This window comes from Mustela putorius, unplaced genomic scaffold (genome assembly GCF_011764305.1).
Source record: "Mustela putorius furo isolate JIRA1106 unplaced genomic scaffold, ASM1176430v1.1 tig00000174_pilon_pilon_pilon, whole genome shotgun sequence".
Classification (NCBI taxonomy): domain Eukaryota; kingdom Metazoa; phylum Chordata; class Mammalia; order Carnivora; family Mustelidae; genus Mustela; species Mustela putorius.
This window is the reverse complement of record NW_025421304.1, coordinates 1,333,706-1,359,253: the sequence shown is the minus strand read 5'-3', so window position 1 is coordinate 1,359,253 and position 25,548 is coordinate 1,333,706. Positions and strand designations below refer to the sequence as shown.

At 38.1% G+C, this 25,548-nt stretch overlaps 1 protein-coding gene and 1 pseudogene across 6 annotated transcripts in view; both read left to right on the top strand.

Moving 5' to 3' along the window:
- ZNF529 (zinc finger protein 529) overlaps window positions 1-20,271 on the top strand; it is a 76,885-nt gene extending 56,614 nt beyond the window's left edge. For 3 of the 6 annotated variants that reach the window (XM_013062803.2, XM_045076549.1, XM_013062808.2), the window contains 3 exons: window positions 11,441-11,535; window positions 12,450-12,576; window positions 18,407-20,271. In XM_013062803.2, the coding sequence (XP_012918257.1) occupies window positions 11,482-11,535; window positions 12,450-12,576; window positions 18,407-19,809 (1,584 nt within the window). In that variant the 5' untranslated portion in view covers window positions 11,441-11,481 and the 3' untranslated portion in view covers window positions 19,810-20,271. Of the gene's footprint in view, window positions 1-104; window positions 203-3,300; window positions 3,557-11,440; window positions 11,536-12,449; window positions 12,577-18,406 lie in introns of those variants that run through there. The other 3 variants (XM_013062806.2, XM_013062804.2, XM_013062807.2) reach the window with 3 other exon arrangements.
- Window positions 20,272-22,392: 2,121 nt separating this feature from the next.
- On the top strand, window positions 22,393-24,557 carry LOC101671580 (annotated as a pseudogene).
- Window positions 24,558-25,548: the final 991 nt, after the last annotated feature.

The window sequence follows — 25,548 nt, the reverse complement described above, 5'->3', positions numbered from 1 at the left end:
TGAGAGAGAGCGCAGAACAAGAGAGAGAGATGAGGCAGAAGGAGGGACAGAGGAAGAGGGAGAAGCAGACTTCCACTGAGCAGGGAGCCTGATGCAGGACTTTATCCCAGGACCCTGGAATCATGACCCAAGCCAAAGGCAGACACTCAACTGACTGGGCCACCCAGGTTCCCCATCTGACTTTTTCTTTGTAGATAACCTAGTAAGTATAAAGTAGTATCTCATTGTAGAGTTTTACTCTGCTAAAATATATTTAAATAAGATTTATCATATTAATCATTTTGTAAAAGATTTCTTTCTTTCTTTATTTGATATAGAGATCACAAGTAGGCAGAGAGGCAGGCAGAGAGAGCGGGGGAGCAGGCTCCCTGCTGAGCAGAGAGCCTGATGTGGGGCTTGATCCCAGGACTCTGGGATCATGACCTGAGCCAAAGGCAAAGGCTTAACCCGCTGAGCCACCCAGGCACCCCATATTAATCATTTAAAGTTACAGTTCAGTGGCATTAAGTACACTTACATTGTTATGCAGTCATTACCACCCATCTCCAGAACTTTCTCACCTTCCTAAACTGAAGCTCTGTATCCATAATAATGACCCTTTTTGATTCCCTTTTGTTTTCCTTTTGCATATGTTCTATAGATATCTTGGTTGTGGTTACCGTGGGAAGTATGTATAATATCCAAAGTTTAAAATTGACATGAACTTTGATTGTATACAAAGTCTGTACTCCTTTTCAGTTCTACTTTCACCCACTTTAGAATAATGAAGTCGTAAGTTAACATTTTTATGTATTTGTACCCATTAATGTAAATATATGACTTTTTTTTTTTTAAAGATTTTATTTATTTATTTGACAGAGAGAGAGATTACAAGTAGCAGAGTCAGGAGGAAGCAGGCTCCCTATGGAGCAGAGAGCCCAATGCGGGGCTCAATCCCAGGACCCCAAGATCATGACCTGAGCCGAGGGCAGTGGCTTAATCCACTGAGCCACCCAGGCGCCCTGATATGACTTTTTTATTCATATATCTTTTATATTCTGTAGAGAAAAAAATGGTTACAAACCAAGATTACAAAAATACTGGCTTTTATATTTTCCCCCATATATTTGCCTCTACTATTTTCTTATATTTCCATATAGCTTTGAGTCACTGTGTAGCTTCTTTTCATTTCTACCCGAAATTCTTCCTTTGGGATTTCTTGTACAGAATGTCTAGTGATAATGAACTCCCTAAGTTTTTCTTTATCTGGGGACAGTCTTAGTTTCTCCTTCATTATTCTGAACAACAGTTTTGCCACATATAAAATCCTCAGTTGACAGGGTGTCTTTTAGCATTTTAATTTTTTTTTTTTTTTTAAAGTAGGCTCCAGACCTGAGCTGAGATCAAGAGTCAGAAGCTTAACTTACTGAGCCACCGAGGTCCCTTTAACTTTTTTTTTTTTTTTTTTTTTAAAGTAATGTCCGTGCCCCATATGGGGCTTGAACTCACAATGGTAAGTTCAAGAGTCACATGTTCTACTAACCGAGTCAGCCCCTGCCCCTCTTTTAGCTTTTTTTTTTTTTTTTTTTTTTTTTTTTTTTATTTTTTATTTTTTATAAACATATATTTTTATCCCCAGGGGTACAGGTCTGTGACTCTTTTAGCTTTTTAAGTCTATCATTCCACTGCCTTCTAGACTTCAGAGTTTCCACTGCAAAATCTGCTATGGAGGATCCTTTGTACAAGATCAATGTCTTTTCTTTCTTTTTTTTTTTTTTTTTAAAGATTTTATTTATTTATCAGAGAGAGAGAGGGAGAGCGAGCGAGCACAGGCAGACAGAATGGCAGGCAGAGGTAGAGGGAGAAGCAGGCTCCCCGCTGAGCAAGGAGCCCGACGTGGGACTCGATCCCAGGACGTTGGGATCATGACCCGAACTGAAGGCAGCTGCTTAACCAACTGAGCCACCCAGGCGTCCCTCAATGTCTTTTCTTTTGCTGCTTTTAATATTCTTTGTTTTTCAACATTTTGATGTTAATGTATTTTGCTGTGTGTCTCTTGGGGTTTATGCTATTAGTTCATTGAGGTTCTTGGATCTGTAAATCCTTGTCTTTCCTCACACTTGGGAAGCTTTTCCTATTCTTCAGAAAATTACACTGTTCATTTCTCTCTTTCTTTTCCTTTTGTGGATCCCTTACTGCAGGTGTTAATCTGCAAGGTCCCATAAGTCTCTAATGCTTAATTGACTTTTATTCATATTTTTCCTTTTCACTCGTCAGACTTGATAATTTCCAGTGAGCTGTTTTCACATGTGCCAACTCATTCATCAACTTTTTTTTTTTTTTTAAAGATTTTATGTATTTATTTGACACAGAGAGAGCTCAAGTAGGCAGAGCAGCAGACAGAGGGAGAAAGAGAAGCAGACTCCTCACTGAGCAGGGAGCCCCATGCGGGGCTCAATCCCAGGACCTGGAGCTCAATTCAAGGAGCTGAAGGCAGACAATTAGCCAACTGAAACACCCAGGTGCCCCTCATTTAACAACTTTTTTGAGTGAGCTGTGGAATTTCAAAATTCAGTTATTGGATTTGTCAGGTCCAGAATTTGTTCCGTTCTTTATTTTTTGAATTTCTCTTTGATGATACTCTCATTTTGCTCATGTCATTTTTCTAATTTCCTTTACTCTTTTGTCTATTTTCCTTTAGTTAGCTGAATATATATAAAACAGTCATTTTAAACTCATTGCCTAGTGATTCTAATATTTCTTCAGTAATGGTTTCAGGGTATTTATTTTGGTCCATTGATTGGATCATGTTTTCCTGTTTCTTTGCATGCCATATGAATTCTGTTGAAAACTGGGCATTTGATAAAACTGTCTCTGAGTCTATGCAGACTGGTGGGGTAGGCCTTCACTTATTAGTAGGGTGTGTTCTGAGCCTTGTGTCAGCCCCGGGTGAAAACACAAGGTCTTCTTCATACCACCGCTCCCCCCCAGCATTTACTGTGCCTGTATCTGTGCTTTTTGCTCAGTGTTCCTCATACACCACCTGCTTAATTTCTAGAGGCACCTGGGTGTCACAGTCAGTTAAGCATTCAACCTGGTCTCCCTTCAGGTTGTGATCTCTGGGTCCTGGGATTGAGCCCCGCATCAGGCTCTGCCCTCAGTGCAGAAGTCAGCTAAAGTTTCTCCCTCTCTCTTTCTCTCAAATAAATAAATAAATCTTTTAAAAAATAGTAAATATCTTAAGTTCTAAAGAATATCACCCATCTTCTGTGGGCCTTACAGGTTCTATTGCATTTCTCTCCCTGTGATCTTCTGCCCTAGGCATCCACAGGTCACAGTCCCCCTGCAGATTTTTGAACCATGATGCCTGCCACTGACTTCTGTGGTCCATTACAGCATAACATCTGAACTGTGCCACCATTACCTGTCCGAACTCCAATTCAGGTAGAAGATAGAAAAGTCGATTAGGCAGCCCAAAGACAAACTGGAATGTTGCAAATGAATTGTGTTGCTGCTTTCAGCCCAAAGGAGGGAACTGTGAAACAGGACAGTTCTTCCTGATTGTGCCAGCATTGGGGTAAGAGGAAGTAAAAGCCTCACAAAATTTCCTACTTCTTCAGTGTGATTTTACTTGATTGAGCATTTACTTGTTGCTGTAGGTTTTAGATTTCTAAAACGCGTATGAAAATTATTTTGGCCAATTCCTAGAATTTTGTTTTTAGTTTTTATTCTTTGCTATAAGGGAATATGGACCTGGAGCCTTCCAAGTCTGACATCCTGCCGCTGTCACTCGTATTGCGGTTCTGATATGCCTTTCCCTGATCATGACTTTTAGAATTTTTTCCCACGTGCTTATGTGTATCTTCTTTGGAGGAATGTTTATTGAAATCTTTCGCCAGGTATCTTTCTGTTCTTGAGTTGTAGGGGTGTTTACAAAATGTGGCTTTGATACACACAAATTTTCAGTTTTGATGAATCCCAGTTTTTCCTTTTCTCTTGTTATATGTGCTTTGGTATCCTAAGAATCCATTGCCAAATTGAAGGTCATGATGATTTACTCCTACATTTTCTTCAAAGTTTCGTATTTTTAGGTTTACATTCGGGTCGTTGATCAATTTTTAGTTAATTCTTATATATATTATGAGGAAAGGGTCTAATTTCATTCTTTTTGTATGTGGATATCCAGTTTTCTTAGCACCATTTATTGGAAAGACTGTTCTTTCCCCATTGAAAGATCTTTGTGTGCTTGTCAAAAATCATTTGGGGCACCTGGGTGGCTTAGTGGGTTAAGTCTCTGCCTTTGGCTCGGGTCATGATCCCAGGGTCATGGGAGCGAGCCCGGCATCGGGCTCTCTGCTCAGCGGGAAGCCTGCTTCCTCCTCTCTCTGCCTGCCTCTCTGCCTACTTGGGATCTCTGTCTGTCAAATAAATAAATAAAATCTTAAAACAAAACAAAACAAAACACAAAAATCACTTGGGGCACCTGGGTGGCTCAGTCAGTTAGGCATCTCTGATTTCAGCTCAGGTCATGATCTCAGTGTGAGATCCAGGCAGGAGTCAAGGTCCCCCCACAGCAGGGAGTCTGCTTGAGATTCTTGCTCTCTCCCTCTGTGCCCGCCCCCCCCACAAATATATAAATAAATAAACCTTTAAAAATCAATTGACTAGAGAGACATGGGTTTAATTTCCAATCAGTTTCATTCTGTTGATTGACGTAACTAACTTTATGGCAATGTTCAGTTGCTTTGATTAGGTTGGAAAATGCTAGTCTTCCAATTTTTTGGTTTTTTTTCCAGACTGTTCTTGTTCTGAATCACTTACAATTTCATATGCATTTTAAAGTCAGCATGTCAGTTTCTACAAAGAAGCCAACTGGGACTCTGATAAGGGTTACAATGAATGTGTAGATTGTTTTGAGGAATATTGCGATCTTACTGTCTAGTAGTCCAGTTCATAAATGTGGGATGACTTTCAACTTAAGTTCACTAGTGTTTTTTTTTAAAGTACACAGTATTCATTTTTATTAAATATTTTATTCTTTTGGATACTGTTACAAATGGAATTATTAAAGATTTAGAGAGTGCATATGTACACAAGTGTGAGTGGGGGTAATGGACAGAGGGAGAAAGAGTCTCAAGCAGACTTCCTGCTGAGTGTGGAGCAGGAGGCTTGATCCCACAACCCCAAGATCATGACCTGAGCTGAAATCAAGAGTTGGTCGCTTAACCAACTGAGCCACCCAGGCAACTTGGAATTATTTTAATTCAGATTATTATTGCACTGTATAAAAATATAATTGATTTTTGCATATTTATTTGCATCATGTGATCTTGCTGAATTCTAACAATGTTACAGTCAGTTTTGTATGGTTTTCTGTATACAAGGTCATGTCATCTATTAGTGGAGATTATTTTCCTTCCATCTTTCCTCTTTTTTTTTTTTAATTTCCTATTTGTCCTTGCTAGACCTAAAGAACAATGTTGATTAGAAAAAAGGAAGCGGGTAAGTGCACCTGGGTTGCACAGTTGGTTGTGTGTCCAAATCTTGGTTTTGGCTCGGGTTGTGAACTTGGGGTTATGAGATTGAGCCTCCAGTGGGGCTCCGTGCTCAGCCGGAGTCCGCTTAAGATTCTCTCTCCATCTCCTTCTCCCACTTGTACGTAGTCTTTCTCAAATAAAATGTTTTAAAAAGATGCAATAAGGTATATATATCCTCATCCTGTTCTGATATTAGGGGTAAGTATCACTAAGTCTAATGGTAGCTGACAGTTTTAAAATGTGGATGTAGTTCCCTTTTATTCCTAAATTTACTCTTTTGTCATGAAAGGATTTTGAATTTTGTCAAATCCTTATTTTTCATGTATGAAGATAGTCATGTAGTTTTTTTTTTATTACAGTGATATGATATAGTATATTAGATTAACAATCTAATCTTTAATTCCAGGGGTAAATCCCACTTAGTCATATGTTCCCAGGTTCAATACTTTGTTTTGTTTAGATTTTTGCATCCATTTTCATAAAAGATATTAGTGATAGTTGCCCCTTTCTTGTAGTGTCTTTTTCTGATATTACTATCAAGTTAATATTGGCTTCATAAAATGAGTTGGAAGTTTTCTTTCCTTTTCTCTCCTTTTTAACATCTTGAAAAGTTTGTGGAATTAGTATTCTGCTTTAAATGTTTCATAGAATTTAACAGTGAGGCTGTGTAGACCTGGGCTTTTCTTTGTGGATAGTTTTTTAAATAACTAATTCCATTTATTTGTTATGAGATTATTCAAATATTCTGTATTCATGAGTAAGTTTGAAAGTTTGTATGTTTCTATGAATTTATCTAGTTCATCTGGATTTTCTGATTTCTTGTGTAATTGTTCATCTTATTCCTTTGTAATCAATTTTTATTTCTGTAAGGTTGGTAGTCCTGTCCCCTCTTTCACTTATGATTATAGTAATGGGACTCCTGTCTCTCTTTAGTCATTCTAGATTATCTAAACATTTATGAACTTATAAAAACTTTTCATAGAACTAGCTTTCAGTTTTATTTATTTTGGAGTATTTTTCCTATTTGATATCTTTAATCTTTTCCCAGTGACTTGAGGGAGGTTGGATTTGACCTAGATAGTTACTTTTAATTATATGCACTTTAAGCTTTAAAAGTTTTCCTCTAATCATTAATTGCATGTCATAACCATTTTGATGTGTTGTGTTAGTCACAAGATATTTCCAGTTTCCCTTTTCATTTTTGATAACATTATTTAGGAGTGTTTTGTTTAAATTCCACATGTTTTTGAGTTTCCCATTTTTCTTTCTGTTATTTCTAATTTTATTATGGATAGACAAAATTAAAAAAAGATTTATTTGAGAGGGAGAACATTGTGTGTGAGGAGGAGAAGGGGCGGAGGGAGGGATAGTGAATCTCAGACTTCCAGCTGAGCACAGAGTCAGATGCAGGGCTCGGTCTCACAACCCTGAGATTATGACCTGAGCCAAAATCAAGAGTCAGCCACTTAACTTACTGAGCCATCCATGTGCCCCAATAAATAAGTAAGTATTAAAAAAATAAAGAACTTTCTGTTTTTCCCCCTCAGTCCTGTCAATTGTTGCTTCATATGTTTTGGGGCTTTGTTTAAGGCATATATGTTCATAGTTGTGTCTTTTTATAGGCAGACCCTTTTATCAACATATGAAAGGTTTCTTTGCTCTTGTAAGACTTAAAGCCTGGTTAGTCTCATATTAGTATAGCCCTCAAGCTCTTTGGTGACTACTTGGATGCAATTTACTTTTCCATCCTTTTATTTTCAACCTATTTATATACTGGATTTGTCATGTTTGTTGTAGGTTGAGTACAGTTAAACCATATTTTCTATTCATCCTGCCAATTTCTGCCTTTTAGTTGAAAAGTCTAATCAATTTACGTTTAATATGTAATAACTGAAGACTTGCTTCTACCATTTTTCTACTGTTTTCAATGTATACTCTCTTACTTTGTCCCTAATTGGTTTTATGTTCCATTGATGTTTTTGTAGTTTACCATGTCACTCCTTTATTTCCTATTCATTATACCAGTTAGTTATTTTCTTAGCATTTATCCTATAGATTTCAATTAAAAATTTATATTTATGATGAACTAGTTTGAAATAAAACAGACTTCATTCAAGGGTCCCAAGACTACTCTCAGGTTCAATGATTTGCTAGAAGGACTCATGTCAGAAAAGGTGTTGTACTCCTTTCCCCCCCCTAGTAACAGGATACTGATTAAAACCATTAAGTGCCAAATATTCCAGGGACTATAGGTAATCTACTAGGAGCTGGTTAAGGGCCTAACTTTTGTTTGGAATGGGCAGGGCTTAAACATTTCAGACCTATTGAGTCAAACCTTGCAATTTAACTTAAATAGTATAGAAAAGTTTAGTTCCAGCCTTCTTTTCCAATGCTGTTTTAGACCCAGATTATATCTTTATACATTGTGTGCCCTTTAAATAGGTTTATAATTATATTTTATGCAGGTCTTTAAAGACATTGGAAAAAGGGAGGAACAAACACAAAATACAATATTATTGGATTATATATTTGCCTTTCAGTTGCCTTCACCATTGTTCTTTATTTCTCTTAGCTTTATTGAGATATAATTGACATATAATGCATTAGTTTTAGGTGTACAACATGATTTAATATATGTATATATTGCAAAGTGATTACCAAAATAAATTCTATTAACATCCATCACCTTCTTCAGAGAACTTTTTATTCTCCTGGTAACTTTAAAGCTTCACCATCTTAGCCACTTTCAAACATACAATACAGCATCAAGTATAATTGCTATGCTATACATTAACATCCCCTTGACTGACTTTTAAACTTGGAAATTTGTACATTCCTTGACTATATTCATCCATTTTGCCCACCCACATCCCCTCTCCCCCCACCCCCAACCCTGGAAACCACCACTATGTTGTATCTGTGAAGTTGTTTTTTTAAATCTTAATTCCAGATATAAGTGAGATCATTGAGTATTTTCCTTTCTCTGACTTATTTCAGCTAGCATAATACCCTCAAGGCTAATCAATTGCAAATGGCATGATATCCTTACTTTTTATGGCAAAATACTACTCTATTCTGTGTACACATCAAATATTCTTTAACCATTCATGCATCAGTGAACGTTTAGTTTGTTTCCATGCCTGTGTGTTGTCCATAATGCTACAGTGAACACAGGGGGTGCAGAAATCTTTTCGAGGGCTTTCATTTCCTTCAGATAAATACCCAGAGGTGGAATTGCGTAGATCATGTGGTGGTTCTATTTTTAATTTTTTGAGGAACCTCCATAGTGTTTTCCATAGCAGCTGCACCAGTTTACATTCCCAACAGTGCAGGAGGCTCCCATTTCTTCACATCTCACCAACACTTGATCTCACCAATCATTGTCTTTCTGATAACAGCCATTCTAACAGGTATAAGGCAGTATCTCGTTGTGGTTCTGAATTGCATTTCTCTGATGATTAATGATATGCGGCACCTTTTCATGTATTTGTTTACAATTTGTGTTTTTGGGGAAAGTGTCTATTCAGATCCTCTGCCCATTTTTACCTGGATGGTGTCTTTTTTTTATACTGAATTGAGGAGTCATTTATGTATTTTGGGTATTTAACCCCTTATGAGATATATGATTTGCACCTGTTTTTAGTGGTTGATCCAGCGCTTAATGTATACATCTAATGAGAAACAGCTTCCCATATAAAATCCAATGAGACAGGGAAGTGGTACTTGTCTTTTAAAAAGTATTTGAACAGGGGCACCTAGGTGGCTCAGTCGTTAAGCATCTGCCTTCGGCTCAGGTGTGATCCCGGGGTCCTGGGATGGAGCCCCGCGTCGGGCTGCCTGCTCAGTGGGAAGCCTGCTTCTTTCTTTCCCATTCCCTCTGCTTGTGTTCCCTCTCTGTCAAATAAATAAAATCTTTAAATAAATAAATAAAGTATGTGAGCAAAAAGGGGAATCCCCCTGCACTGTTGGTAGGAATGCAAGTTTCTGCAGCCACTCTGGAAAACAGCATGAAGGTTCCTCAAAAAGGTGAAAATGGAGCTACCCTACGACCCAGCAATCGCACTACTGGGTATTTACTGTAAAGATACAAAGGTAGTGATCTGAGGGGGACCTGCATCCCAATGCTAATAGCAGCAGTATCCACAATAGCCAAACTATGGAAAGAGTCCAGGTGTCCACTGACAAATGAATGGATAAAGAAGATGTGGTATATAAATACAATGGAATATTACATAGCCATCAAAAAAATGAAAGCTTGCCATTTGCAATGATGTGGATGGACTAGAGGGTGTTACTCTGAGTGGAATAAGTCAGAGACGTATGATCTCATGGATATGTGGAAATTAGGAAATGAAACAGGATCATGGGAAAGAGAGGAAAAAATGAAACAAGACAAAACCAGAGAGGGCGACAAACCATAAGAGACTCTTAATCAGAGGTAACAATCTGAGGGTTGCTGGAAGTGGAGGGGTGGGGTGGAAGGATGGGATAACTAGGCGATGGACACTGAAGAGGGTATGTGATGTAATGAACGCCGGGTATTATACAAGACTGATGAACACAGGCCTCCACCTCTGAAACCAATAATACATGTTAATTGAATTTAAATTTATTTCATTTAAAATTTTTTAAAAAGTATGAGAACAGGGGCGCCTGGGTGGCTCAGTGGGTTAAAGCCTCTGCCTTGGGCTCAGGTCATGATCCCAGGGCCCTGGGATCGAGCCCCGCATCGGGCTCCCTGTTCAGCAGGAAACCTGCTTCCTCCTTTCTCTCTGCCTGTCTCTCTGCCTACTTGTGATCTGTCAAATAAATAAAATCTTTTTTTAAAAGTATGGGAAGAAAAGAAAGCCTGTCTATAGCTTTTGTTACATTAATCTTATGTATAATTTTCAGTAAGCTCTACACCCAACATGGGGCTGGAATTCACAACCCTAAGATCAAAAGTCACATGCTATGCCTACTGAGCCAGCCAGGTGCCCTTTATTTACTGTTTGTTTTGATTTGATATTGTGGATCTGAAGTACCATTTATATTCATTTACTTAGCCCAATTTGGCTTCACTTTTACCTATCTCCTTTACATTATTAATGGAAATATTATACTTTTATATGTAATAGGCCCAAAAGTACATTATTTTATACAGTGATATTCAGAATGGTTAAGAGAAAAGTAAAAAAAAAAGTATCTACTGCCTGTGAAAATCAAATACTCACCTCCAGTGAGCACTTTCAGTCTTTTCCTAATAGTCTTCTACCAAAATGTCCCTGTTTTCGAGAATGCCAGAACTTTTCCATCATTACAAATGAAGTAATTTCCTTTGGAGAGGGATATAGAGCTCTCTTGTCTGTGGCCTGCTTCTCCCCCTGGACAAAATCCTGAGCCACAGATCTAGTACTGCAGTTAGGGGTATTAACATGCTTCCCTCTGAGTCACACCTCTGCTTTTAATAACTGTGCTTGGTAGATTGGCTGCGGGGTGGTGGGGGGAGATGCTTCAGTCAGGGGTTGCAGTTTGCTCTCGGCATGATCCACCATCCTCTCCCATGATCCAAGGCAGACAAATGAACCCTGGTATTCTTACCAGTGCCACATCCAGGGTATATATTTTGTTTGTGGCTGCTAGACAGAAGAAAATCTATCCATTGGCTACATTTTCCTGAGCAATAGACAGGTGTGGGAAGGATGAGAAATGTTGATGTCTTGCTCCTCCATGGAGGATGACCATCTGTCTGGGAGGAAGAGCTGACAAGTGGTAAGGAAGCCTTGACTGTACCAGTATAGAGTATTTTTGTCACTAAGAAGGGATGAACAAGGAACGGTTTGGTTCAGATACTACAGAATTTCAGTTTGTAATAAGTTTTAGTAGATTTTCTTGAACAAATTTTTTTTCATTTACTATATATTTTTATATATAATTTTCACCAGTTTTGACAGAGGAACATGTCAACAGCGTTCCTCACACTGTCATGGCAGAAATGGAATTCCCAGACCAATTCTTCACAGTTCTAAGCATGGACCATGTAAGTTGCTGAATCTGTTTCCTTTGTGAACATTTCCTTTTTCTGAACCTTCGTACCAAATAGAGCCCGCCCCACATTCCCATAGTTTTTCACTTTCTAGTGAGAGTTGGAACCACACATAAATGGTATAACTCTATGTGCCCATCTATTCTCCAAATAATGTTCAGCACTCTTATGTGTTCATTCTTTTGTCAACAGCAAGTAGAGTAGAAAGATAGAGGCATTTACCATCCTTTTTCATATTCTTGGATAGAGAAAAAGATCAGATAGATCCATTTGATTACATATGGGCAAACTCTGTACTTCTCCTGAAGAGACAGGAGTTTCTGGGTAGACTATTTTGATCTTGACTGGTTTCCATCATGCATAGAAGATTATAGACTTCCAGAATGGGAGAAGACCTTATCCAATATAAATGTCTAAATACAATTAAGCCAATATTTTTTTCACCAAACAGACTACTCTATAGCCACTAAAAAGTACTTATTAAATAGTTTGTCATTAGAAGTAAAAATTCTGATCATATCATGTTAAATTATACTTAACATAGTGCTGAATTTGGGGCTGCAAAAAATTAGAAAGTAGTGTTCACATCTCATTTTCGAAGTTAGGTATTTCTAACTTCAAGGATGTAGAAACTCACCATTATTAGTTCATGCAGCAGGCATGTAGTATGTATGCAGTGTGCATGAATACACTTTGAAATTTAAAAAAATCCATTTTCTGGAAATGAATTTACAAAGATATGTAGATGGTCCTATTATCAGAGCACTCAATTCCTTACTTCTCATACCATAACCTTCTACCCCTGGCCTACTAGTTTACTGTTTAGTCTACTTACCATAATGTAATTCTTTTCTTTTTTTCTCAAAACATTTCCTTCAATTTCACCTATATATGGTTTGTTCTTTCAGGAGTTGGTGACATTCAGGGATGTGGTCATCACCTTCTCTCCAGAGGAATGGGAATATCTGGATTCAGCTCAGAGGAACTTGTATTGGGATGTGATGATGGAGAACTATAGCAACTTGGTCTCACTGGGTAAGTTTATCTGCTTCATATAATTTAGAATATGCTGTATTGAATATCAGGTGCTTTTTAGTAAACCCAAGGCTATCTTGAAAGAAAATAGGTACATTTCTTTTTCCTGTTTCCAGAGGCACGGTTGAACTATGAGTTGGAGAGGACACCTCCATAAGCACATTCATCATTCTTCATGATGTCTGTATCTTCTCAGTCCCTTCATATTTCTATTTTCCCTGATACCCAGGGAGTTTAATTTGAATTTTAGAAGACATACGGCACATCCTTTGAGATAGCTCTTATAATGTGATTGAAAGTCAGAATTGCTGTAAATGCTTTGCTATTTTCTATCCCACCTTCTTGAAGAATAGCTAAGAACCTGTGTCTTGATTTAGGATTATTAAAAGAATCTACATAATTTGTATGTTAGATGGATAAACAGAATTCATTTTCATTGCCTCACATCTGTTGTCTTATACCTGTTCTGTGGTTAAAGAACATTGCATTTAACATTGTCAGTATTCCAGGAAGGATCTCTTAATGTTTTAGAAAGCTACCTGTTTTCCTGTCAGATCACATAGTTCTTGCCAGGTATCAGGCGCTGTTCTGAGCACTTTTAATCTATTGAATCCTAATTCCTCATCAGCTCTATGCATGAATATTTGTATTATTTTGCTAAGATAAAGAGTATTTAGGCAGCTTCTCCAGGGTTACATAGTTCATCAGTGTCAATAGGAGGTTTTCTTTTTCTTTTTTTCTTTTTTTAAGATTTTATTTATTTATTTGACAGAGATCAAATAGGCAGAGATCAAGTAGGCAGAGAGGCAGGCAGAGAGAGGGGGGAGCAGGCTCCCCGCTGAGCAGGGAGCCCGATGCAGGGCTCGATCCCAGGACCCTGGGATCATGACTGGAGCCCAAGTCAGAGGCTTTAACCCACTGAGCCACCCAGGTGCCCCCAAAGGAGGGTTTCTACCCAAAGAATCTGACACAAAAGCTGATGTTGTTAACTGGTATAATAAATTGCCTCACAAGACAAAGAGTTGAAATGGGTTTAAGTAAAGAACTCTGTATACTTTGTAATTTTGTGGTCACTCTAAGTGAATGGTTTTTCAGTCTCCTCACATTTCTCTGAAATCTATCAGTATTATTTCAACTTCATTTATCAAAACTTAACCAATTCTCTTAAGTGTTTTATATAATTGTAGTTCTTTTTTTAATCCCTTAGGTTACATTTCTTTGTTGTAAGCAGATTGTTCCATTTTTAAGCCATTTCCAATCACCTTACTGGAGGAAGGGAAGTTGTTCTGGAGGGTTGGGAGGGATAGGACAAGAACAGAGGATCAGGTGAGTGAGGGCTAGTAAGAGAGGAAAAGCCATCATCAGAATAAAAAGCCCAGGTTTTCTAGGAAGAAGTAAGGTCCCTGTGATGTTTCTGGAAAACTCCATTCAAAGCCCTGTGGAAAAAAGCTCAACACTTGGGGAAGCCAATTAAGATCTTCCCCCATACAACCAATGTTTTTTCCATGTTGCTATTTGGATTTCTATAAATTCTCAACAAAAAACCATGTGTGCAATGAGAGAAATACTGTGGTAGCCCTATTAGTACGAGATGAGAAAAATGGATAGTTATTATGGAATTGACTCACTAGTGAGATGTATAATAAATAGGAAAACAAATAATTAGGAAATGTACCCCATACAGTAGTGATAAGTGCTATAAAGAAAGGTAAAAATAACAGCAAAGGAATAAAGAATGAGGGAGAAAGTGAATTCACACAGTATGGTCAGAAGGCAATCTCCATTAAGTGGCACCTGGGTGGTTCAGTTGGTTAAGCATACTTAAAAAAAGAAATCTCTGTGGTCTTAGTTTGTCATTCTATGAATATATAGTTCCTTATTAATAATTTGCCTAATGATTTTTACAATTAATATTTTCATTTATCGTGCGCCTGGGTAGCTCAGTGGGTTAAAGCCTCTACCTTCGGCTCAGGTCATGATCTCAGGGTCCTGGGATTGAGCCTCGTATCAGGCTCTCTGCTCAGCAGGGAGCCTGCTTCCCACCTGCTGGCTGCCTCTCTGCCTACTTACAATCCCTGTCTGTCAAATAAACATAAATGAAAAGTTTTTTAAAGATTTTATCAGTGTTTTCTTCTATCATTCCTTCTGCACTTATTAGTTACCCTGTTGTTCTGTTACCAGCAAGAGTGTTTATGTTCTTCCTATGATTGTAACTAATTAGTGACTTAAAATGGTGCATCTGAAATTTTCTGATTTTCTCTTGTTTGTATCTCATTATGGAATTTTTTATTGGATTTTTTTATTGGTTCAGTTTATTTTAGCTCACCAGTCTTAATTCTTGATGCCCAATTGTATGGCTCTTTCTTATGGTGATTTTCGTGTATCTCTGACTCAGTCCTTTTTTTTTTTTTTTTTTTTTAAGATTTTATTTATTTGAGAGAGCACAAGAGCGGCGAGGGTCAGAGGGAGCCTGATGTGGGACTCAAGCCTGGGACTCTGGGAACACGACCTTAGCCAAAGACAGTCAGTCACCCAACCAACTGAGCCACCCAGGCACCCTGACTCAGTACTTTAATCTTAAAATTTATTCTTGCTTTTTGAGACTTTCCCAGGCCCACCTTATACCTTCCCTATCCCAGACCAGACACCTGAATTGGTAAAAAGTGTATTGTTCTGGTCTAAGTTTTGTTGTTTCTGTTGTATTTTTTTAAAAAATCAATACTAGGAGGGCATCTGGTGACTCAGTCATTGAGCATCTGCCTTTGGCTCAGGTCATGATCTCGGGGTCCTGGGATCGAGCCCCAGCATTGGACTCCCTGCTCAGCCGGGAGGCCTACTTCTCCCTCTACCCCTGTTTATGTTCCCTCTCTCGCTGTGTCTCTGTCAAATAAATAAAATCTTTTTAAAAATACCAATATGAGGTATTAATTTTACTTATTTACTTAACATAGTTTAGTTACACAAAGGTTTTTTCCCCTTTCTTTGATTTTTGTATTGTCAGATGGTGGTCTCCCTTATCTCCTCCAGGTGTTTTGGGTCCGGTTAAAGCATGTCCCCATGTCTTCCATCCTCACACCGCAGTAGTGTGTATATATTCAGATTTCTTGTTTTCTGTCACAATAATCAAGGGCACATGTCCCTTCCCTATGCCACACATCATGACTCAAATCTTTCAGAAGCCCTAGCTTGTTACTTGTTTTACTACCACAACCTGAGCAATAGGCACACTTTTGATTTTTTATTTCATGGGAGGTGTGTCAGTTTTCTGTCTCGCAACTTGGTCTTTTTCAAATTTTTTTTGGCTTCTGGGGTTTCTAATATCTATTTCCCTAGAAAATAATTCACCCTAAGACAACATTTTCAAATTGATTAGCATAGCAGTCTTAAAACAGTTTAGAAAATACTTTCTCTGGTAGTTTTCTTTCATCATTTTTTATAATTTTACTTATTTTTATAGGATTTCTAGCTACATCTGCTTCTGTATATATTGAATTCCCCCCTTCACCTTTTATTAGGTCACTATATTGTTTCCCATCTTCTTGATTGGGATGTACACATTATGTTAATAAGGAAAAATGAAAATAAGTAAACATTTAAATCCTTACTTTTTGTGTGACTAATGATGACTTCCATAGACTTTAATATGTAATACAGTTGACCCTTCAACAGCACAGGTTTGAACTGTGTGGGTCCACTTTCATGTGAATTTTTTGATTAAGATAGTATAATATGTGAATGTATTTTTTCTTTTTTAAAAGACTATATTGATTTGACAGAGCACACAAGCAAGGGGTGCAGCAGGCAGAGGGGAAGAAGCAGGCTCTCCCCAGGCTAGGGAGTCAGACGCAGGCCTTGATCCCACCCTGGGATCATGACTTGAGCCAAAGGCAGGCGCTCAACCAACTGAACGACCCAGGTGCCCTTCTTACATTTTTAACATTTTCTTTTCTTTAGCTTACTTTATTGTATGAGTACAAGTACATAATATATAAGCATATAAAATATGTATTAATCAACTGTTCTTGGAAAGGTTTCCTCTGTCAATAGTAGGCTATTAATAGTTTGGGGTGAGTCAAAAGTTCTATAAGGGTTTTTGAAGGTGCAGGGCATGGGCACCCCAACCCAGTTTTGGGGTCAGCTGCAATTTCAATGTGGTCATTCTCTGAAATTATTGTAATTTCAATTACCTTTCCACATTTGGTGGAAAGTCTTTCATTTTTACGTAGAAGTACATTTTGATTTACTGATACTGGTGTTCATTTAGAATTTTATTATTCTAATCAAATAATGGTTGCATTATTATACCTTTGTTACTTACAACATAATTCAGTCACAGGAAGTTATTTTAGCCCTGTATCATCCAGTGTTTATCATTCATTTTGGATTTTCCTCCGGTTACCTCCTTATCTAATTGCCAGTCTCTAGCCACTGCTCAACAAATTCTTTATTACAGAGTTCCTTCCATTCTTGCTCACCTGTACCACCTTTTCCATTCTATTAGCTTCTATTAGCTTCTTCCCTTTTCAGAATTGCATAAGCCTTATGATATGATTTATACCTAGTGTAATATCTAAAATATTCTGAAACTGCCTTGCAGAGTATAACAATGGTTGACTTTGAGTACAGGAAAATGAAAGAGCCTGAAGGAAAGCGCTTATCTGGGAAAGAGCATGAAGGAAACATTTAAATACAGACTAGGATTTCAGTAGGATAGATGTGTCACAGTGAAAAAGCTAATGAACAGTAAATAAAATTCTTCATCTTTATTGACATGTTGGGTAAAGAAAATCATGGTTATGCAGGGCAGGAAATTAACAGCAGTGATGGAGACAGTATATGTAAGTAAAGAGTCAATTAGAAAAAAATCGTTCATAAACACTCACTACTCGTGTGTGAATATAGATCACTGCAGTGTAGTGTGAGGGTTGGAAGGCACGGAGACAAGTGAATGTGTTATTCTTATATATACATAACTTTTTTTTTTAAGATTTTATTTGAGAGAGAAAGAGATAGCGACAGAGCACAAGCTGGGAGGAGAGGGAGAAGCCTCACTGAGCAAGGAGCCTGATGAGGACTTGATCCCAGGATGCTGGGATAAATGTTCTGAGCCAAGGGAGGACCCTTAACCAACTGAGCCATCCAGATGCCCTTGTACATAATTGTTAAAAATGAAAAATAAATTTTAAAAAAAAGGTTAGAAAAAGATTAGGTGAAAGGGGATAACGGATTAAGATGAGGTCTTATAAGCACCTTGTTTCCACAGTAAAGTATTTGGATTCTACTGTTTAAAAAAAAAAAAACAAAAAACATACCTGGGGTGCCTGGGTGGCTCAGTCAGGTAAGTGTCCAACACTTGATCTCAGTTCAGGTCTTGATCACAGGGTCATGCATTCAGGTCCTCACTGGGCTCCACGTGGGGCTTGGAGCCTACTTTAAAAAAAATTGCTAGTTTGTATAGATTATCAAATTCTGATCTGCATTAGCTTTATCTGTACATGATACTGACTTGTTCTACATCTTTAGATGTTGGTCAGTTTACCTGGATTGGTTCCCAAACATTAGCACTCTCAACAAGTTTACTAAGTGATGATCAACACCTAAATGTCAGACCCACTGACTTTATCTGTTTCCCTTATCATAAACGTCACAATTTTACATTATGCTTTCATTATTCTCTGATTTTCTTAAAACTTAATTGAGGTATTTTAATCACTCACTTGTATCACTTGTATTGTTTGTATTCACAGTATTTCTCCTCTGCATTGCATAAATGTTTCATTTTTATGGCACACAAAAACAAAAATTGTGTTTCTTTTCCCCTCTCTTTCAGATTTGGATTCCAACTATGACAAGAAGTGTTTGTCTACTAGAAAGGACATCACTGAAAACAGTGGGTCTCAGTGCAAAGTAACAGAGAGTAAATTCATTGGTCTTGAGAGCTCCATTTTCAGAAATGACCAGCAAAGCAAAGGCAAGTGTGAAGTACAAAGATCTGAAGTGGGATATTTCAGTCAAATGAAAATCAACTCCAAAAAAGTGCCTGATTACAAGTCTGTTATATCACATCAGACAACTCATGATAGCAAAAACCCCCATGCATATAAGGAATATGGGAAGGTCCTTAGCTGTGACTTAAATTTTGGTGAGTATGAGAGAATACACACTGGTGAGAAAACATATCAATATAATGCATATTGGAAGACCTTTGGCGATGACCCACATACCCTACAACTGAAAATACATAGTGGTATGAAACCTTGTAAATATATGGAATCTGAAAATGCATTTAGTTTTTATGAAGACCTTAGTATACAGAAAATGCATGATGATCAGAAGTGCTATAAATGTAAGAAATATGAAAGGACCATTAGAAGAGTTGAAGAAATGCCTCCACTTCAAGTAATTCATGATGCTGAGAAACCCTATGAATGCACTTTCTGTGGTAAATCCTTTAGAGTTCATACACAACTTACTCGACACCAGAAAATCCATACTGATGAGAAACCTTACAAATGTATGGAATGTGGCAAGGACTTTAGGTTCCATTCACAGCTAACTGAACATCAGAGAATTCATACTGGTGAGAAACCATACAAATGTATACAATGTGAGAAAGTCTTCAGAATTAGTTCACAGCTTATTGAACATCAGAGAATTCATACAGGTGAGAAGCCTTATGCATGTAAAGAATGTGGGAAGACCTTTGGAGTCTGTAGAGAACTTGCTCGACATCAGAGAATTCATACCGGAAAGAAACCCTATGAATGCAAGGCATGTGGAAAGGTCTTTAGAAACAGTTCATCGCTGACTAGACATCAGAGAATTCATACTGGTGAGAAACCCTATAAATGCAAGGAATGTGGGAAAGCTTTTGGAGTAGGCAGTGAACTTACTCGACATCAGAGAATTCACAGTGGTCAGAAACCTTATGAATGTAAAGAGTGTGGAAAGTTCTTTAGACTTACTTCAGCACTTATACAACATCAGAGGATTCACAGTGGTGAAAAACCTTATGAATGTAAGGTGTGTGGGAAGGCTTTCAGACATAGTTCAGCCCTTACTGAGCATCAGAGAATTCATACTGGAGAGAAACCTTATGAATGCAAGGCCTGTGGGAAGGCCTTTAGACACAGTTCCTCCTTTACAAAACATCAGAGAATTCATACTGGTAAGAAACCCTATGAATGTAAGGAATGCGGGAGTGCCTTTAGTGTGGGTAAGCACCTTACTTGACATAAAAAAAAAAGTTGTACTGGTGTTTCGTCTTTTGAATGAAAGACATGTACAAAAGCCTTTGCTTCTGAGTTTTACTAGGGAAGTCCATGCATTGTAATAAGAAGTAATCAAGGGGATTATGTTGCTCTTATTGTTTCCAGACTTCCTGGCCACTCTGTTTAGCAGAATTACTCAGTGACAGGTGATGTATGTTTTTTTTGTTAGATTGCCAAATATTTGTTTTCATTTCTCCTTTTTATATTGGTTAACATTCTGAATATCTATTTAGATAGGATGGTCCCTATTCATTTCTGATAATTAGTGAAACATTTTCCACACCTATTAATTAGTCAATTTCACATGAATTTCTTTTCCAGACATGTTTTGTTTATAGTTACATGTTTGTGTTTTCATTCTTTTGTCTATTGTTTTTGGCTTATTAATTTGTAATATTATTCAAATAAATCTTTTGCATTCTAACTTTTTGTTACACATGATGTACTTTTCTTCCTCCAGAGTTAAAACTTCTAGTCACATACTATGTATGTGGTTTTTTAAAAAGATTTTATTTGACAGGCAGAGAGGCAGGTAGAGAGAGAGGGGGAAGCCGGCTCTCCGCTGAGAAGAGAGCCCAATGCGGGGCTCGGTCCTAGGACCCTGAGATCATGACCCGAGCTGAAGGTAGAGGCTTAACCCACTGAGCCACCGAGGTGCCCCTATGTATGTGGTTTTAAAGTCTTGTGGCCCTCCCTGATATTTTTGTAGGTTTTTAATTTTCTATTGTTTTTAATGTTAGATAAGTAATTTTCTTTCCATTGCCATCAAGTGATTGATTTCTTTTAAAATTTCTGTTTGGGGGGGCGCCTGGGTGGCTCAGTGGATTAAGCCTCTGCCTTCACCTCAGGTCATGATCCCGGGGTCCTGGGATCAAGCTCAGCATCGGGCTCTCTGCTCAGTGGGGAGCCTGCTTCCCCCTCTCTCTCTGCCTGCCTCTTTGCCTACTTGTGATCTTTCTCTCTCCGTTAGGTAGATAAATAAAATCTTTTTTAAAAAAATTCTGTTTTGACGTGACAGACTTAGCTGGCTAACTACCAACCACAACACAATTCCTTTAAAGAGCCTTTTGACCTCTAGGCAGTACCAAAAGGCATCCAAAGGAAAGGGGCACTTATAAATCTTTTGTAAAATTTACTAAGACAATTTGTATCTGTCTCTTAAGATTTATAAAGGAGGAGAAAATCTACAACTATTTTAATGATTATAAACTTAGTTAAACTTAAATTTGGAGGGTCTTCAACTCTATTATTACCATGGCTTCAATTGGGTTTTGTATATTTATACTTTTTGTTCCCTGTTAGTGTTGGCTTGCTGGGTTGTGGCAACTTAACAATCAATAGAACTTCGATTTTAGAAAGGAAAGGAAAAACAAAAGAAAAAAATTAGTGAACAGAGATAAAATTGCAATTCTTTTTTTTTTTTAAAGACTTCATTCATTTATTTGACAGAGAGAGATCACAGTAGACAGAGAGGCAGGCAGAGAGAGAGAGAGAGGGAAGCAGGCTCCCTGCTGAGCAGAGAGCCCGATGCGGGACTCGATCCCAGGACCCTGAGATCACGACCCAAGCCGAAGGCAGCGGCTCAACCCACTGAGCCACCCAGGTGCCCCTAAAATTGCAATTCTTAATTGTCCATCATCTCTTTCTTTAGTCAGGAGAGTTGACCTGGTTATGCAATTAATGTTAATTATGAGCCACTGGTTATCAGATGTTTTTTAAGAAAATTTACCTAGTGTTAGATACAGTTATGTCACCATTAGGGGATTTTAGTTTTTCAAACTGGTCTTCCCCAGAATTTTTGCATGACCCAGCAATAATCTTACTGGATATATTGAATTGTTTTGCTTTAAATATTCCTAATTAGTATTTTATTTTAATTATCAATTTTTAAAAATATACACTTAGGGGTGCCTGGATGGCTCAGTTAGTTAAGCATCTATGTGCCTTTGGCTCAAGTCATGATCTCAGGGTCCTGGGATTGGGCTCCTTGCTCAGTGGGGAATCTGCTTCTCCTTCTTCCCAGTGCTTTCTCTCTTGCTTACCCATTCATTCTCAAGTAAATAAAATATTTAAACTATATGTATACATAGATATAGATGTATACACACACATAGATACACATATGTACACACACACATATACATGTATACATAAAGTTTGTGTATACACATGCATACACACACATTTGGTAGATGTATCATGCTACAAAATAATAAGTCTCTGTTGTTAATCTTTTTATTAGGATATATGCTATTTAATGTCTTTTAAAAAAAAGAGTTGAACTATTAAATGATTAAAAAAAAAATTTACTGGGGCGCCTGGGTGGCTCAGTGGGTTAAGCCGCTGCCTTCGGCTCAGGTCATGATCTCAGAGTCCTGGGATCGAGTCCCGCATCGGGCTCTCTGCTCAGCGGAGAGCCTGCTTCCCTCTCTCTCTCTCTCTGCCTGCCTCTCCGTCTACTTGTGATTTCTCTCTGTCAAATAAATAAATAAAATCTTAAAAAAAAAAAATTTACTCATGAGAGACAGAGAGAGGCAAAGGGGAAGCAGGCTCCACCATGGAGCAGAGAGCCCAATGTGGGACTCAATCCAAGGACCCTAGGTTCATGACCTGAGCTAAGGGTAGATGCTTAACGGACTGAGCCACCCAGGCACCAGTTCAACTCTATTTTATTACAATCCTGTTTACTGGGCTATATAATGTGATCACACTGCTGATTTGCTCTTTGATCCCATTTTATTTGGTTATTCTGAGTTACCATCAATGCTGATTTCTTTCTCTCTTATTGTTAATACTTTAGAACTCCTTGCCTTACACGCTTTTGTGTATTTTATAATTTTCCTTTTCTCTGACCTGAAAAATTACATATATATATATGTATATATATATATATTTAAAAATTGAAACAAAATAACCACGTATCTTGGCACTTACTTTTTGAAATGATTAAATAAGTAAATGAAAATTCGATAAATACAAGATATCCTTATTATGTCTTATTTGTAATTACAGCTATATTTTGGTCACATTACATTAACATTTTTCTTTGGACTTTGTTAAGAACCCCTGTCATTTCACAGAGTACTGATTCAATAAACCATAATGTAATTATTGCTATTAACTTTTTTTTGCTACTTCTCTCGGTGCTCAAATTGTTAAAACTTCATTCCTTTCCATTTTCATGTGGTACTTTATCCTTTCCACATTCTCCCTAGTCTACATACAAGTTTTTGGTTTTTTCCCCCCCAAATACAAGAGAATGTCCCACCGACTATCTTGTTTTTTGTTGCAGTGAACCCTGAAATTAGCTTCCAATAATGGAATCCTTTTTCCGCTTAGTGGTGAAGAATTCTAATTAACAGATGTAAAAGGAATGAGGAAGATAGGAAAACACTGTAATAATAGTAATAATTACATACAAAATTCGTTGATGGATACTAAAACATAAAGGCAAAAGTTCAAAGAGAAACAAGCCATTAGAATTACATCAAAGTATCTATCCCAAATATATATATTGGAATATATATATATATATATATATGATATATTACAAGGAGAACATTCCATATAACCACCTTTTTGAAATGATCACCAGTAGTAAGACATGGGCGTATATAGTACCCAGAGTGAGGCACTAAGAAGGGCTTACTGTGGGAGGAGTAGTCTGACTTAAGAAAGAAAGAAAGAAAAAAGACCCGCTGGAGCAAGTGAGAGCCAGACAGGCACTGGGTGACTCTGTGCCTCACTGAGGAAAGTAAACATGGGCAAAGGAGATCCTAAGAGGCAAAACATCATCATATGCATTCTTTGTGCCAGCTTGCCAAGAGAAGCACAAAAAGAAGCACCCAGATGCTGCAGTCAGCTTCTCAAAGTTTTCTAAGAAGCCCTCAGAAAGGTGGAAGAGAAAGGAAAATTTGAAGAGATGGCAAAGGCGGACAAGGGCTATTATGAAAGAGAAATGAAACAAGAAGTTCAAGGATCCCAATGCACCCAAGAGGCCTCCATTGGCCTTTTCTTGTTTTGTTCTGAGGACCGCCCCAAATGAAAGGAGAACATCCCGGCCTATCCGGTGGTGATGCTGCAGAGAAACTGGGAGAGATGTGGAACGATGCTGCTGCAGAGAACGAGCGGCCTTATGACAAGAAGGCTGCTAAGCTGAAGGAAAAACATGAAAAGGACATCGCTGCATACCGAGCTAAAGGAAAGTCTGATGCGGCAAAGAAGGGAATTGTCCAGGCTGAAAAGAGCAAGAAAAAGAAGGAAGATGAGGAGGAGGAGGGGGCAAATGAAGATGATGATGAGGAGGAGGAAGGCGGCTCTAGCAGGTTTTTTGGTCTATAAAGCATTTAACCCACCTATATGCAACTCAGTCTTTAAAAAAAAATTTTAACGTAGGCTGTGTAAGATTTGTTTTTAAACTGTATGGTGTCTTTTTTTAATATAGTTAACAAACCACCAAATGTGTCTTTAGATAGCCCTGTCCTGGCGGTGTTTTTAATAGCCACTAACCTTGCCTGGTATAGTATGGAGGTTGTAAATTGGCATGGAAACTTAAAGCAGGTTCTTGTTGGTGCACTATTTGTTAATAACAAATTAGTTATATACGGGGATGGTAGTTTTTCGTCTTCAGTTGTCTCTGATGCAGCTTCTACAAAATAATTATTGTTCTGTTAACTGAACACTACTTTAATTAAAAAAAAAGTTGCAGCTGTTTTGTTGACATTCTGAATGCTTCTAAGTAAATACGATTTTTTTTTAAGATTTTATTTATTTGACAGAGATCACAGGTAGGCAGAGAGGCAGGCAGAGAGAGAGGAGGAAGCAGGCTCCCCACTGAGCAGAGAGCCCGAAGTGGGGTTCAATCCCAGGACCCTGGGATTATGACCCAAGCCAAAGGCAGAGGCCTTAACGCACTGAGCCACCCAGGTGCCCCAGTAAATACAGTTTTTTAATTAGTTAAAAAAAAAAAAAAAGCGGGGGGGGGGTGCCTGCATGGCTCAGTTGGTTAAGCAACTGTCTTCAGCTCAGGTCATTATCCTGGAGTCCTGGGATCAAGTCCCACATCAGGCTCCCTGCCTAGCAACAAGTCTGCTTCTCCCTCTGACCCTCCCCGCCTCTCGTGTTCTCTCTCTCAAATAAATAAAATCTTAAAAAAAAAAAAAAAGCATAACCATAATGTAATCATGAGGAAACTTCAGATAAACTGAAAAACTGAAAATGAAGAATTTTCTATATAATAACTTACCCAGTACTTCAGAAACCCATGACCTTTCAAGGTCATAAGTGGCAAGGGTAGAATGAAAAACTCCCAAAAGCCTGGAAGAGACTGAGGATATTTGACAACTAAATACAATGCAGGAATTTGGATTTGATCTTTGGGACATTACTGGAGAAGGTTTGGTGAAATTAAAATAAAGCTGGTACTTTAGGACCGCCTGGATGGCTCAGTCAGTTAAGCGCCCAACTCTTGATTTCGGTTCAGGTCATAATCTCTGTCATGGAGCTGAATCTCGCTTTGGATTCTGTGCCTAGCACAGAGTTTGTCCATCCCTCTCCTTCCGTTCTTCCCCTCCACTCTCTATCTTTAAAATAAATAAAATCTTGGGGCACCTGGGTGGCTCAGTCATTAAGTGTCTGACTTTAGGCTCAGGTCATGATCCCAGGGTCCTGGGATGGAGTGCCGCATTGGGTTCCCTCCTCA